Consider the following 15,830-nt stretch of genomic DNA (forward strand, 5'->3'; position numbering starts at 1 on the left):
ATATAGCCTACCTGCGTACCTTCTATCCTTCAAGTCCTATCCGACGTTCGTCGGTTTTTCTTGACCCACAGAGAATGATAACAAGTATACAATTCTTCTTTCTCCAAATCATCTATGAATGCTGAGCCTAAATCCCGTCACATCGACATTCCAGAAGTATCATCAGCAGATGTTACTGTATGCGTTGACAATGAAAATTGCAGTATTTTGATGATCACTCACTCAAAATCTCAAATTCGTCATTCGTGTATGCACCGCCTTCAACAATCGTATACCTGGTAGATTCGATCCATGCTTTTAAGTTTATCCTGGAATTCTCGATAATTGAGTCATTCTACCTTTAAACCAGCGAATTCGATCAGATCCGAGTTTAGTTCAAATGGCAATTCTCATTACTGATACATCCCAATACCAGTGTACCGCAGAATAGACTGTACTCACCTGATCCATGACCTATAGGAACTTTAATCAAATCTCCTTTTATATTTCCCCCACCCCTTAACGTACCGACAACATCCTCTAACGAACATACTTTGATACCGGAAGAAAAGAGTGATCGTTTATAACAATCATAGAATGCTTGAACACCTTTCGGTGTGTTATCGTGAACTGTTTGAGGTGGACTGAAAGTGAAGTTCTCGAATAGGAGTAGAAGACCGTTTGGGCTGAGGAGGGAGAGGGTTTGAGAGAGTATAGAAGGATAGGATCGAACCTATTATATCACCAATCACTGCAATCAGTGACCGATAACAGAGGGCGTATTGAGTGTAAACTTACTCGAGTTGAAAGGAATCGGATATGGATGATATCGAAACTTGATGGTGGGTATGGTAAGGGTTTTAACAAGTCGGATCTGGGAGAAGACATGAAAGGGAGTTATGATTATGGTGTTCGTTTGGGTTGCGTTGCATACTTATACTTACATGTGGAACCTTGATTTTCGTAACATGATTTTCAGACAAAGTCATTGTATGGCTGTAAGGGAAATGTTGCTGATAGACTTACTCGCAGTTCGGCGGCACCAATCTGATAGTAAGATTAGTACAGTTCGACCGACATCTCATGTAGAAGATATCCACTCAGGCAGGATGTTTACCTCGTCTATCCTAAACAACATGTAAGCGGTATATTCGAAATTGCCTTGAACTTACCCTATGACATCTACACTGCAGATTTTTGTGCATATCAGCTTGAAATTGTTCCGTTTGTCACCATTATGGAAAAAACGGATTGAACCTACTGTGGAAAAAGATCGCCCATATCTATTGCCCATCTATACAAGACACGTCAGTATCGACAAAGTATGATATTCTATACCTGAGAAGTCAAGTCGGATGTTTGACTTACATCCCTGTGCCCTGTTGATCGATGGCATATCGGAGGAATCAATTAGCTATGGTTTTGATGGATATGAAGGTAATTCCCAGAAATTACCGTTCCTATATCCAATATCCTCCCACAATTCAATCTTGAGGAAGACTTGAGAACATCAAGCACTGGTCCATGATATGGATCTGAAGGTTTAACCGAGTTAACGTATCAGGCCTTTCCCTTTTGGAGAATGAGAAGAGATGTGGCTTACATCCTAGTACTGACAATGTTTTTCATCAGTACCAATCTACAAGGAAAAGAAGAAGAGCGATGTCAAGAGAGGTTAATAGACCTACAAATTCTCAGTAGATGGTGCTGTAGTAATTGGTGTACAGTATATCCATTTCAGCTCCAACTTAGCCGTATTTTGACTCGCGAGATGACAGACTCACTTCAGCTTCTTGACGCTGTACCATCATTTGCCAACATCAGCTTGATACCCCTCCACCTCGCACCTGACTGGAACAGAGGTATCACTCACTTCCTGCTCTACAAGATCTACTGGAAATCCAGCGGTGACATTCCTGCCAATTCGATAAATCGTCCTATCTCTCCATCTGATTTTATCCCCACTTCGACCCATAGACGTCGACGAAAGTTCCGAGGTCGTATCGATACTTGAACCAGAGATGGGAGAAGGTGACATGACGTATTTCCTGATACTTTCGGTTCTCCTTGGACCTTTGGCCGTATCGGGCTGTAAGGATAATCTTTGCGTTCGTTTGATAAGTGTGTCAGAACATGACATGTTTGGCTGAAGTCGAATAACTTGAGATATGTAGATCGAACGATTAGTCATGTAAGGTAGGAGTAAATCGCTTTTGATGAGAATGAGATTGAAGAGATTCTTTTGTATTCACACCGTTAGACAGAGACAGAATATAACTGTTTCCCCCAACAATAATCTACATTGTAAGTAGTGTACTGTACCGTATCCATCAAATCGACCAACGTTATAACTATTCGATACATACACACACTCGATTGTGTATTCCCGGTATGCCTTTTATGTTCAAGAGGTGATTGTCGAGTCGTTTTGGATGCTTTTCGATACTGAAAGAAAGGGCCACCTTTCTTGACCGACGATTGATCAGCATGTTCCCGTTCAAGCTCACTTTATGGTCCTCAATACAGTCAGTCGGTCTTGGGTGCGACGATACTCATGGCTGAACGCGAAAAATAGCATGACGTCCACACCGTACGAAATATGAGCTTTAGATAAAATCGAACAATTTCTCATCAAGGCTGAGCTCAGATAGGTGGCGATGGGAGTGCCATATTTGTCAATCATTGTCACTGAGCACAAGGTCAGTTATGATAACACCCATCTCAGCTGAAGCCCAGACGACTCCAAGACGTCATCAAGCGGGGTCGATTGATGCGGAGATCGCCGAAGGTGGTGTTGTACCTCTCATCGCCACCATACATCATACACACGACCTTACGAATGAAACGCATTCCTTCCTCTTCTTTCCATCACAACAACACTGTTAACAGTATCTTATCACACTCTGATCCTCAAACGGTAGGGTATACGGTCAGAGATGATCCATATCCAGTGAAGCAGTCGCCAAGAACCAGTTCAGTCCATCAACAATTCAGCCGTATTCTCGATTCCTTTGATCGGGAAATCACAAACCATTTGATTATCAATCTATCTCATTGGTTCAAAAAGTCATCACAGTTCAAGGATTAGCAGGACATTTGTAGAATTTGTGAGCTCTCCTCATCACTCATGTCTTAGATAACTAGCTGACGATTTATGATCCAGTTCAAGATGGGTTCTTCCCAATCGCATATCCAGAATAACAACCCCTCTTCCTCATCTTCCTCCGCCTCCGCCTCCACTTCACGATCTCCTCCCTCACCTCCGCCTACAAACCGTCGTCAATCATCGACCTTATCACGACTCAAATCCATCCGTAGACTCTCAACACTAGGGCGACGTGACTCAACGAACACGGTTCCCAGCTCGAAGAGGCTCAGACAGGGGAGTGCGACCTCCGATTCAATACTTAGTAATGGAGGAAGGGAAGATGGAAGGAAGAAGAAAGCTAGAGGGTCTAGTCCCATCATACCCTCGACTCCTACCACTATCACCGTTGATCAGCCGACTGAAGAAGAAGAGGATGAATCGCGAAAGCCATCAAGACTGGATACGCCTTATCCCACGGGTGCGGCCAAGGAACCGTCTGAAGACCAGGTGATGGAGAGTGCAGAAGCTATTTCCTCATCCATACAAGCCATACCTATGCCTGCCTCACACGTCTCTGCGGATCGACCGGATATCTCAATCTTACCACCTTCGCCATCTACCATCATCCCACCTATATCCTCTTTAGGCCTTTCCACATCTCCACCTTCTCCAGCACCGACACCAGCATCAATACCATTACCTACCACGCCATCATCCGAAACTTCCGATCCCTTATCTGAAGAACGTCTTAGGTCACTATCGACCATCCGGGATGCCCTAGGTCCAGATTGGCCAAACTCATCCCCTACTCCTGCGGTCGAGAGACTGTTCCACAGATTGAGAAGATCAACCTCAACGCCTGATATCAATGACCAATTATCATCGTCATCGAATCCTCATCGACATAATCAGAGAACAATGTCAGATAGGTTAACAGCATTATTGGGTTTCTCCACACCCGGACATCCGGCATCATCACAAACCCAATCGCAGTCTGCTGTTCCTTCTTCATCAACTCTTAGTGCTCAAGCTGAGAATGCAGACGCCGATGATGCAACTATAGAAGAATTGACTAATCGTCTTGCCCAAGCGAGGGAAGAATTAGCCGATACAGAAAGACAGTTGAACGAGACCAGGGAGAGGATGGAAAACGTCAGAAATCGAAGACCACCTTCGGGAGCGGTTTTGATCATTCAAGGTTTGGCTCAGACCCATGCACCTGAACCGACCGACGAGGAAGTACATACCGAAGACGGTGGAAATTCAGGTATAGGAGAGGGTAGACGAAGACCCGGAATGAGAAATAGGAGATCGTCAGAAGGTAGTCATACTCTTCTTCGAAGGAATAGGAATGACGAGAGAGAAAGGGACAGTGGTAATTTGGATACTCAGGCTAGAATGATCGGTGGCTTATTAACGTGAGTGTCATTTCCTTCAGCTAGAACCGGTATATTGGAGATCAGCTGATTTATGAGATTTTAGTGTGGCTGCTGCCGCCACTGCTACTACATTACTCGCCCCTTCCTCACCCCCTCTTCCAGCGACCACCGCCCGCTCGCCAGCTGCCTCAGCTCTGGAATCGATCGTCAACCGCCTTCGACCTAGACCCAATCGACCTCAATCCGTTGAAGCTGCCCTCGGCCACTACCTCAGAACGGCACTCCAAAGTTCGAGAGAGGGCGCTCCGTCAACTTCCCCTACAACCCCTACAACTACTTCCAATCTTACCACCGAGGAAACTGGCACGGAAGGGGGCTCCGAAAACACCCCAGAGATCATTTCGACAGACTTCCAAAGGTTTCTGGAAAGTGTACAAGGTGATCTGGTAGGGGCGGTCAGAGAGTTTGCTGGACCGTTACCTCTAGAAACGTCCCTTGGCGAAAGAGTAGATCAACAGCCGGTACGGGATGAAACGGAAATAAGGGAAGAGGAAAAGCGAGAAGTGGGAGACGAAGAGAGTTTCGTTACTGCTCCGTCAACCGTGCCTACGCCATTACCAGCGACTCCCACTCACGAGATCTCAGCCGCACTAGATGATCCACCTATCGCCGGTCCAAGTCACACTACGACCCTCAATCCAACTATTCCTACTTTCCATCGACAACTCGGCCAGAATCTACCTGGTGATCCAACGAGAGCAACCCCACAAGTGACGGGAGGAACGAACGGTCAACCCAGACGACTGAACTTCTTCAGAGCTCATGTATTCCCTCCTTTCCCTTCTTCTACGACACCCAATCAGGATGGCACAGAGCAGGGTGGCACTGCAAATGGTAATGATGATCCGCCGATCGTACCCTGTATATTCATTGGAGTCAGGAGTATAAGACATGATCCGAATATGACGACGGACGACCTAGTGCAACATCCAAATTTCCCATTTGTTGACGGTCAAGTACCGCCTCCCGCTGATAATTCAGACATTGCAGACTCTGAGATGGAACCAGATTCGGAATCGAGTGTAGTAGCTGGCATACCGGATCTGACCCAATCACCTATCAGAGCTTCTACCCCCCTTCCATCCTCAGCCCCAACCACTTCCCCGTCTTCTACTGCTGGTGAAAGAAGGACATTGAGAGAACGGTTCATGGATCGTCTTCATCCCCTACGTACCGCATCAAGAAGGAATCCCACCCATCTCGGACCATTGAACACATATCTGGTCTATGTGATAGGAGGTAATTACCCCCAGAATCACCCGATCCTATCGATACCCAACCTCATTACTGGCGGACCATTAACAGACGAAGAGATGAATCTTATAAGTGAACTTATGGGACCTGCTAAGCCACCTACAGTCAATAAAGATGAAATCGAGAAGAGCGGGCTGAAGATTGTCAGGGGATCTGAGATGGATGATTTGAGGAAGGATGGGAAGTTGTTGGATATTTGTGGTGATAGGTGTTTGGTGAGTGATCATTCTCATTGTCATGTCCAGCTACCGATTTGTCCATTTCCATTGGGCAACTGGGAATTTCAATGGCTAATCAATCCCTGCACTTATCTTAGGTCTGTTTGAGCGAGTACGAACCAGAGGACGAATGTCGGATCCTAAACTGCAGACATGGCTATCACAAGGAATGTGTCGATCAGTGGTTGAGTAAAGGTAGAAATAGTTGTCCTGCATGTAGGTCTGAAGGTGAGTCGTATCTCTCTTTCTTGTCGTTGCTGGGATGGGAAAGAGGCTGATACCTGAGTTGAAATATGATCAGCTGTTGATACTACCAAATTACCTAAAGAAACCACCACTACCACTGTACCCTCGACTTCAGATAATGAAGCGGCGCGTGCTGCGTCTTCGGTGGATATGGATGTAGACGAATGAAAGACCAGTTTAAATAGTCATCACAAGCCCAATGAATGAAGTTCATCTTGTCCTGGGTGCAAAAGTAAAACACAATCAATACAATTTTTCATTTCCTTTTCATATATCAAGCATACCTATGATGTCTGAAATATACCTTTTTCACGATTTGTAATTTTAGTTTTTCATATGACATGGAGTGATGTCATGTACCAGATTCCATGCAAATGATGTATAATGATACGTGAGCCCACCTGTCATCGAGCGAAGGGCACTAATGATTATGCTGAAGTCCAATGTGTAAAAAGTACAAGTATGGATCTTGGCAATTCAGCCAGCTTGGGACTGATCATTCCCTCTCACTCTCACTACCAGGCGATATTGAAGCACCAAGACAAGACAGGATTGGCAATTCTTGTAAATGATAATTTTTTGGACATTGCATACTCATACTGATTCATCTAATTGATCTCATTCAAGGTTAAGGTATAAAGTAAATTATTTCATCAGTTTACTTGAATTTGTGTTGTTTGTTTTCCCCATTATTTATTGATTGGAGAGACGGGAATGAGATATAGAATAAGCTGGGTAGGGAGCATAGCATGAAGGCGAGGATAAGACAACATCTATGAAGGTTGTTTGTCTGCGCCGTATTTGGAAGTATCGACACCATGGACATTGTGATTGGCAACGTTGAACCTGTGAGAGTAAACAGTTCATTTATGTTAGCCAAGTATCTCACGATATTTTCGATCATCCAAATAAGTGTATCGATAGATATCCTTTTCATTCCATTCCAATCAATCCCACCAGATCTCGTACACTCCTGGCGATCTCAACTTGATATCTTCAACTCCTGATTTAGACCTATTGACCCATTTTCTCCACATCAAAATACCCATCTACCCATCTACTAGACTCTCAGACCGACCTTCCGTTTCCACTCCCATCCAACAATGCTGTTTCTGTTGTTACAGATATCAAACCGCACACGAAAACTCACCAAGGGAAAGCATGTAGTTTCAATTGACTGAAAGTCGAATTCCTAGCAGCTACACCTTGGAGGTAAGGTGATAATTCCGTTTCACCATATAACGGTTGACCGTTCTTCGCACGTTGAGATAATTCAGCTTGATCTTTGGTAACTTCTATCGAGTTTTCTTTCCATCCCCAAAAACGGACTGGTGAAGTTGGAAAAGGGATGTATCAGCGATAGGACTTGAATGTCTTCGCAAAGAGATGAAGAAAAAGGAATGCAAATGTGATTGTTGAATTTTGATGGGATGATAAGGATATGATGACATTTTGAAACCTCACAACTCGAATTTTGATAAGCTAACATGAAACCAGCTGCGAACCCTAAGAAGCCAGTGAGACGTAATGCCGATCGCAAGGATGCTTTGGTAGCTTGTGTTGGGTCTACTCGTTCTATACATTTGTTCATATCAATGTTAGCACTTTCACTTGATCCATCTTCCCGAAAACAGGGGACAGATTTGATCCGCCAATCATCCACTGTCCACTTTTCCCCGATTTTCCAACATGATTTCCATCAACACCCCTTCAGGAATTTGAATCTATCTCGTTCTTCGTTCCTCTCATTCTTTCATTCCTATTTCGCAAATATCCATCTCTATCCTGTTCTTCCTGTTTCCAATCACCCTAATATCCGTTATCCACATCCAAGATTCCACAATCAAAACTACAACCCTCATGTTCCCAGTCTCCTCATCTTCCAATCCTGCTATGCTAGAGCATCACTAACCATATAACCAGAACAACCCCGGTCCAGCCGCCGTCGCTCCCGCCCAAGTGGCATAATCCGTAGGTCTCATGTACCTCACCACCCTCCAGAAATGCGGGTCCGAGTCGATGACGGGGTAAGCAGCTTGAGTCTGTTTTACTGGCATCGTTGATGTTGTGCTGCTGGTGGTCTATATGATGATGATATGAATGATCTACGTTGTTGTCTGTTATTGTTATTGTGAACCACTCAGAAATCACTTAATTCATCATGATCTTGCGGTCACTCAGCAGCGAGCGAGCGAGTGCGATTAGTGGTGGCGGTGATTTCGGAACTATCACTCTGAAAATCGATGTGGCACCTTCCTCACAGTTCATATATGTGCGATTCAGATTTGACCACTGTAGGTGGGTATAATCCCATCTTCTATGCATGTTATGATCCGGCTGGCGAAGTATATGATACAGAACTATATATATATATATATATATATATCTAAGATTATTCCATGGACCTACCAATCAACGAAATTTATCTACTTTCATCCGTATGCCCTATCTACTACATCTCATATCGCTCTATGGTGTTCTATCCCTATTCAGTTTAGCCTTATGAACCTGTTTTGCCAACTGAGTAGAAATCATAACATCAGCGTATATTCAAATCACCAAGAAACGATCTGAGTAACTTACTTCCAATAATTGCGTCTCTTCTCCTGATTGTCTGCACAAGTCCCTAAATGATCCATTCTCTCTTTGCATAAGCTCGTAGGGTGTCCCGAATTCAATCACTTTTCCGTGGTCCAGTACCAATATCCTGAGAGATCGAACCATCTCGATCAGCATCATACACTCACATCGTCGCCCATTCCCACGTAATGATACAGGACTGGAAACAATGAGCAGGAGGGAAACAGGAAGAGTAACACTCACTTATCCAACCCACAAACAGTCATCAGTCTATGAGCGATAACAATCATCTGTACATCTTTCATCTCCGATCTCAATACGTTCTGTATGGTCGCATCGGTAGCATGATCGAGGTTCGCAGTCGATTCGTCCATGATCAGGAAAGATGAAGATCGAAGTTTGAGTAGTCCTCTTGCTAGTGCCAAAAGCTGTCTTTGACCTTGACCTGAAAACATAATCCGAATCATCAATTCCGATCTCAGATGGCAACTTACAAGAGAGGTTCGCATATGACATATGGATCATGGAAACTGGTCTGAGTACTCACTGAAATTCTTTCCTCCCACAGCTACTTTCTCCTCCAAACTCCTAATCATAACTCTCTCTTCTTCCTCTCCTACTTCTTCCTCCCCTAATCCCGAGGGGGTTTGTAGAGTTTCCAACTTCTTATCCACTTTCTTCATCAGACTCCTCACACTCGCCTGACCTCTCAAAGTCCTCTTGCTAGGCGTCTTGGTAGGTGTCAAGGCCGTTAAATCCGATTTTGATTGTACCCTCGATGGATTCCTTGATTTCGTGTTGATTAAACCACATTGAGATAGAGCTTCCCATATAGCTTCGTCGGAATGTTGATCGAAGGGATCCAAATTGTCTCGGACAGTTCCAGAGAATAGCTGGGCTTCTGTAATCATGAATGAATGGAGAGCGGTGTTAATTTGCTCCAAGCGCCAACGACAGATGGGGAAGGAGAGTCAACGACTTACCTTGAGGTAATATAGTTAATCTAGATCTCAATGCGTTCAAACTAAGTTTAGAGATATCCAATCCATCGATGATAATTTTACCCCCATCTTGATGTAAGAATCGGAAGAACGACAAGGCAAGAGCTAAGAATCACAATAACGTATGATCAGATCATGCTTGCTTGACTAGGGTGCATTAGGTGTTTGTTAAACTGTACTTACTACTCTTTCCTGATCCTGTTCTACCACAAACACCAATCTTTTCTCTCGGTCCAATGGTGAAAGATACACCTTGAAGTACGGGGTCAAGCTATGATACATCACTTCCATCAGCGTCTGCTCACTTTGTCCGTCGTAAAACTCGGAGTTGGAACGTACCTGTGGGGCATATCTGCAAGTAAGATCTTCTACAATCACACTTCCTTCTCTAGATGGCCAATGAGCGGGCGGTTCGATCCCTTTAGCATGTTCTTCTTCTTCCACTTCAAGTTCGAGGTCTATTCAACAGTCTCAGATCAGCTCTGTCATCCTTCTATGTACATGATATCCGGTGAAGATCGGTGAACATTTTTAGATTCAGTAATAATGAAGCTTACATTCTCCAACCCTCTCGACACTATTCATACTCATCTCACTAGCCGCATAAAGCCTTACCACCCAAAGTACGTATTCAGTGAACGATACTATTGGATACGACCATCATCAGTTTCATCGATCAACAATCATCATCACATCATGCTGGGTCAACTTACAAGCGTAAGTTATGGACAATCCAACAGCACCAGCGTCCATTTTAGGGTTCCTCAAAGCAAATACAGCCGCGAAGATAGTGACGAATGCTCCTATAAAATTTGAGAAATTGTTGAGAAGTCGGTTGATCTGCCATAAGTACCAGAAACATCGTCTATATCGTTCGTCATATTCGAGATCAGCGTGATCTCCAAATAATAGCACAGGGTATCTAGAATGGCCAAAGCGATAGAGAAACATAGTCAACTTACGTATTCTGATCGATCTCATGGAACAATTTCCGCATGAATCTCGCACTGTCACCATATGATCTGATCGTTGACATCCCCACCAAAACTTCTGAGAATGAGATGAAAATGGGTGATCTAGTAACGCTCTATGTTGTTGCACAGTGAATCAGCTCAGGACCGATCTGAGACTCTTATGACGTTCTAAAATACCCACATCAATCCGTTTAATCTCTCTATTGGTGGTCACATACAAAGAGCCGAGCAACCAATAAGCCAGTACGATCAGAACCAGGGCGACGAGGAATGCTATTTTTGTCGAGTCATTAACAAATTAGCAAGTTCAAGGTTCTTTCGCGCGAGGTAACTTACCGGGGGTTGACACAGTCACAACGACCAGGATAGCAGCAGCCGACAAACACGAGTTGGCAAAGTACATCAAAACTAGATACCGATGTTCAGATATCAGCTGTATCCTCGATCGACCAGGATTTTGGCGCAGATAACTCACTTTCACCGGCTTCCTGATCTATCGAAGACATATCTTTACTCAACCTGTTCATGATCCGACCACTACGACGCACAAAGCACCATCACATCACAATCAGCTTTGTCCATATGCCGATTACTGTATATCAACCGGATGAATCACCCAACGAGGATGACTTACGAAGGTGTAGAATCGAAGAATCTCATCTTCGCACCTAAGATTCTTCTCACCAATTTCGAGTACAAACTCTGACTTGCGGTTAAAGCACCAAAGAACGTAATTCCAACTCGTCCAGCTACAGCCAGGACATAACATGCTGAGATACCCCAATAGACCGTAAGGTAGAATAACGTAGAGCGTGGTTTGGCCAATTGACTATGTACTTCTTCTATCACCATCCGCCTGGATTTCAATATCGTTGACAAAGTCGAAGTCGTCGGATGATCATTTGAATTAGCCCATTCTTTGATCCAAGTATTATTAGCAATTTGTAATACCTGACTACCCAGGAACGCAAAGATGACGATAAACCAGAACATGCCCGATCCCATCGATTTGAAGTATAACCAATACGTCCCTATTCCGACCATCCCCTGACCTGAGCTCTCAGCGGCGACTAGCTGTTTATCCAATTTGACCTCTTCCGAGGTCTCTTCAACGGCTTTATCCACTTCGAGTTGTTTTTTCCCTTCTGATATCTCGGTAGGTTGTTCATCTAATACAGGTTCGATGAGGTCTTCCGCTTTGTTGTCGGATGGAGGTTGATCGGACGAAGTGAACGTTGAAGAACTGCCAGTAGCTGTTGGTGTAGATGGTCCACTGTTACTTCCACTTCCATGTAGATCTAGTAAACCTTCTGAAGCAAGTTCGTTGGGTGTCCCAGATGCTACCATTCCACCATTTTCCAACATGACGATGAATTTCGATGCAGGAGCGACCAAATTCACTTGATGGGTCACCATAATTACGGTCCGACCTTCAATGAGCTTGCCTTGGAGAACATAATCAAAGAGATGTCGGGCAGTTTGAGCATCTACTGCAGAGAGGACATCATCCAGTATAATAGTCTTCGCAGGTGAATAGATAGCTCTGGCGAGGGCGATTCGGGCTTTTTGTCCACCTGAGCATGTTGTTCCCTTTTCTCCTACTTCAGTCTCATCACCTAATTCGAATATCTCGAAATCCCTTCGCAAAGCACAGGCATCTACTACAGCGTTGTATCTCTTCGAGTCCCAATGTGAGCCAAAGACGATGTTTTCCTTGATGGACGCACCAATCAACCACGGTGTCTGAGAACAGTAGGCAATCGTATCTGCCAGACCGGTCGAGGGGTCGATAGGACAGATATCTCGATTGGCATGATCATCAGGCATAAACACTTTTCCTTGTAATAACATCGCTTCACCTAATAAACCAAGGATTAAGGTAGTTTTACCGGATCCGACCGGTCCGGCAATAAGACTCAGCCCTCCTACAGGGAATGATAAATCTAATTCACCAAGAACGAATGGCTCGGCATCATCATCGGCAAGTTGATGTAGATCCTCGTGAGTTGCATATCCAAGAATGGCATTTTTGAAACCGATAGATGGTTCTCCTGGACCAGGGGTAGAGAGCTGTCTGTATTTGAGTGTATCGGGTTCGTCGAGATATGCTTGAATTCGTCCACAGGAGGTATAGGCTTGAAGGAGTCGAGTCAGTGTATCTTGAAATAACGCCAAGGGGTCCTTAAGCATATTGAACAAGATCAAAGAGGCGAAAGCTCTATCAGCCGTGAGAGGTTGCTTGAGGACCATACTATGTACAGCAAAAGCTACACCAGTTACCAAGACCGGTGTACCCCAAACGAAAACCTGGAATAAAGTGGTGGTAGCGAATCGAAGTGCCAAGACCGCCAGTTCCTTCTTTCTAGTTATACCCATGCGTTCGAAAAACTTATCTTCCCATGCATTGAATTTGATAAGCTTGATATGGGCAATGACTTCGGTAACACTTTCCAATCGAGCATCTGTAGCAGCCATAAATCGTTTTTGGTATATCGTATACAGCCGTCCGATCAAACCTTGAAGAGGCATGAGAGCAATGAGAACCGCCGTACCAGCGAAAGAAGCTGCTCCTAATGTTTTGTACAGGAGGTATGAGTTGAGTATAACCGCAAAAGGACAAGATACAAGGTAGTATATGTAGGCGCATATCTCTGATATCGTAAATGCGTCGACTGATACCAGATTCGCTATTTTACCTTCAGTTGCGGATGCTTCGGGATCTTCAATGACTTTACCATTCTTATCGACCTTGTTCTTTTTGACGTTCCCTGACAGATCACGCCTTCGAAGCGCTTTGGCGAAAACATCAGATATGATGATTGCTCTTAGTCGGATACATAGACGTCGACCGATGAACAATGATTGACCCATTAAGATGACGCTCAGGATCTGTCCACCAGCCATCATAGCTACATAAAGCACCGCGACGTGTGCAGGTTGAGACGATGTATCGCGTTCTTTCACGTATTGGAGCAACAGTCGAAGACCGGTCGGGGGAAGGTATTGGAAGATGACAAACACGATAGCCCAGATCTATACCAAACCATCGTCAGTAAGCACCGGAGCATGGAAGACGGGATCCAACTCACAGACTGCATTGCCAATTCAGGGAAGAAGAACCAGAACAAATCCGTACCCAGATTCCGTATCCTTTTATCTCCAGTCTTCGCCAAGTGCGCCTTGTCCCTTCCAGCTCTATACGCTCTGAAAGCACCAAGCGAGGATGAAGCGGAATCATCTTCTCTTATAGCTGGGATATCTTTGAGGGTGATTGGCTTGAAATAATGTTTGAACAGCAACGGGAGGAGGAAGGAGTAAGTTGCCCTAGAAAAGGTTGCTGCAATGGTGCATAACGGTTAGAGATTGTTTGGAAGGTGGAATACAGAAGAGTCACTCACAAGTAGGCTCTTCACAATGTTTTGGTAATTTTTCTCCATAGCTGCCTGAACTACCACCTCCTTGAGATACACCACCAATCAATAATCGATCCAACTCTTCTGAATACGGTATACTGATCAACGCTACCCAATACACCACTTCTACAATACCACTAGCGATCTTGAGGGACGAAGTGTGAGTTTGGATGATATTCGAGCGAAAAAGGATTAGTGAAGGGAGGATATGGAAGGTAAGGACAGCTGTCAATGGAGATGAGGGGATGAGAGCTATCAAAGCCAGCCATGCCTAAGATAGTATTTCGAGATTATCAGTCAGAGTCCGATAGCTGAGTAGGAATCGCGCTCACCGGAAACACAATATCCCTCCAGCTACCTTCTATAGCGCCTCTAGCGATCTCCAGCTCGAACCAAGCTAAAGCGCCTATCAAACCAACCCAGAACCTAAATCTCCTCCACTTCGACTCCTTCTTCTGGCTAGCACTTTTCCAGTCATTGACAACCTGCTCAGCTTCTCCATCTGTCAATCTCCCTTTTCCAGCCGAGACTTTGCTGGAGGATAAAAGGTTCGAGGCGACTGAATCCAGAATGACGTTAGACTCGAGTTTAGCGAGATCGGAGGTTGCTGAAGGCGAGATGAGGGTTTCTGCTGTTACTGGGGCGTAAGGTGGGGAGGAGAGATAACGGGGCAGAACAGTGATGCAGAAGATATAGATGGCGGAGAGAGCGATAAGGATGAAGGGAACATTGGATATATACCTATATGTCAAATGTTCATGATATATGTCATCAAAGATGTCAATAAACTAAAATGCAACTCACCTGTCCTTGAAGCAAGGTGTGAAATCCACTCCATCCCACACATCTTCGCAGGTAGCTTTACTGGCTAGATAGACGACTTTGGTAGACAAAGTCTCGAAAACAAGGATCGTGCTCATTGTGGGGCCACCAATATATATGGTGTCGTGTGATGGTAGACAGGGAGATGTGAAATGTAGAGTGGGGGAGGACGATAGATCACCTTGGTCTTCGGCCGATCACGCTGTGTGATATATGATAAAGTTCTTGATCAGATACGACTGTATGTAGTTTACCTTCGAGAAAGGGTCACGTTTTGACCAAGGGGATACCTTTGAACCCTTTCAAGGTGAATACCAACGGGCTAAACTAAATAAGATGAATTGGAGTCGTGAAGGGTCGTGTTGCAAAATCGTGCCGTATCTTTCGTTTATTGTTATTTCATGCAGTTCAGCAGTCCGTGAGGTATTTGCGATGCGAGATTCTATGTACACAGAGGTTTTTATGTGTTTGTTGTGCAGATATTGAAAGGGATCGGAGGGGAGTTAGAGAGAAGATGGGATGGATGTCATCATCTTTTAAGCTTTTCATGGCTCGGAGTCATTTCGAAATATCTTTTCCAGTGACGTGTGAAGAAATCAGAGAAAATCAAGAGATCAAGGGATCAGACACGGTCAACTCCGATCAACCGATTGATCACTGGTGTTTATGTTATATATTCGAATGGTGATCACTCACACTGGTATCTATCAGCCTTCAGGAAATGATCGCCAAACGATGCTATCTGACGGGAAGAGATTGTTCATTCGGGATGAGGTGAGAGGTGAGATCTCTTCTCAAGCAGGATATCACCGTATT

At 44.5% G+C, this 15,830-nt stretch overlaps 4 protein-coding genes across 4 annotated transcripts; 1 reads left to right on the plus strand and 3 right to left on the minus strand.

Annotated features, from left to right (window-relative positions):
• Positions 1-329: 329 nt before the first annotated feature.
• L199_006782 (uncharacterized protein) lies at positions 330-2,119 on the minus strand (the record flags this gene model as incomplete). The annotated part of the gene is made up of 13 exons (XM_064892479.1): positions 330-338; positions 442-453; positions 533-712; positions 778-853; positions 1,006-1,026; positions 1,080-1,106; positions 1,152-1,166; positions 1,241-1,273; positions 1,348-1,358; positions 1,435-1,514; positions 1,597-1,618; positions 1,764-1,778; positions 1,853-2,119. The coding sequence occupies 13 exons, from the start codon at positions 2,117-2,119 to the stop codon at positions 330-332; spliced, it is 768 nt and encodes a 255-aa protein (XP_064748551.1).
• Positions 2,120-3,148: 1,029 nt separating this feature from the next.
• On the plus strand, positions 3,149-6,392 carry L199_006783 (uncharacterized protein; the record flags this gene model as incomplete). Its single annotated transcript, XM_064892480.1, has 4 exons — positions 3,149-4,485; positions 4,550-5,975; positions 6,077-6,206; positions 6,280-6,392. The coding sequence occupies 4 exons, from the start codon at positions 3,149-3,151 to the stop codon at positions 6,390-6,392; spliced, it is 3,006 nt and encodes a 1,001-aa protein (XP_064748552.1).
• A 978-nt stretch (positions 6,393-7,370) lies between these two features.
• On the minus strand, positions 7,371-8,281 carry L199_006784 (uncharacterized protein; the record flags this gene model as incomplete). Its single annotated transcript, XM_064892481.1, has 3 exons — positions 7,371-7,552; positions 7,689-7,799; positions 8,137-8,281. The coding sequence occupies 3 exons, from the start codon at positions 8,279-8,281 to the stop codon at positions 7,371-7,373; spliced, it is 438 nt and encodes a 145-aa protein (XP_064748553.1).
• Positions 8,282-8,693: 412 nt separating this feature from the next.
• On the minus strand, positions 8,694-15,112 carry L199_006785 (uncharacterized protein; the record flags this gene model as incomplete). The annotated part of the gene is made up of 18 exons (XM_064892482.1): positions 8,694-8,744; positions 8,808-8,931; positions 9,048-9,249; positions 9,352-9,705; positions 9,788-9,910; positions 9,989-10,076; positions 10,145-10,263; positions 10,363-10,449; positions 10,519-10,670; positions 10,768-10,892; positions 10,961-11,052; positions 11,116-11,187; positions 11,255-11,316; positions 11,414-13,812; positions 13,869-14,116; positions 14,178-14,463; positions 14,525-14,933; positions 14,997-15,112. The coding sequence occupies 18 exons, from the start codon at positions 15,110-15,112 to the stop codon at positions 8,694-8,696; spliced, it is 5,109 nt and encodes a 1,702-aa protein (XP_064748554.1).
• Between the last annotated feature and the right edge of the window lie 718 nt (positions 15,113-15,830).

This window comes from Kwoniella botswanensis, chromosome 1 (assembly GCF_036426115.1).
Source record: "Kwoniella botswanensis chromosome 1, complete sequence".
NCBI classification, from domain to species: domain Eukaryota; kingdom Fungi; phylum Basidiomycota; class Tremellomycetes; order Tremellales; family Cryptococcaceae; genus Kwoniella; species Kwoniella botswanensis.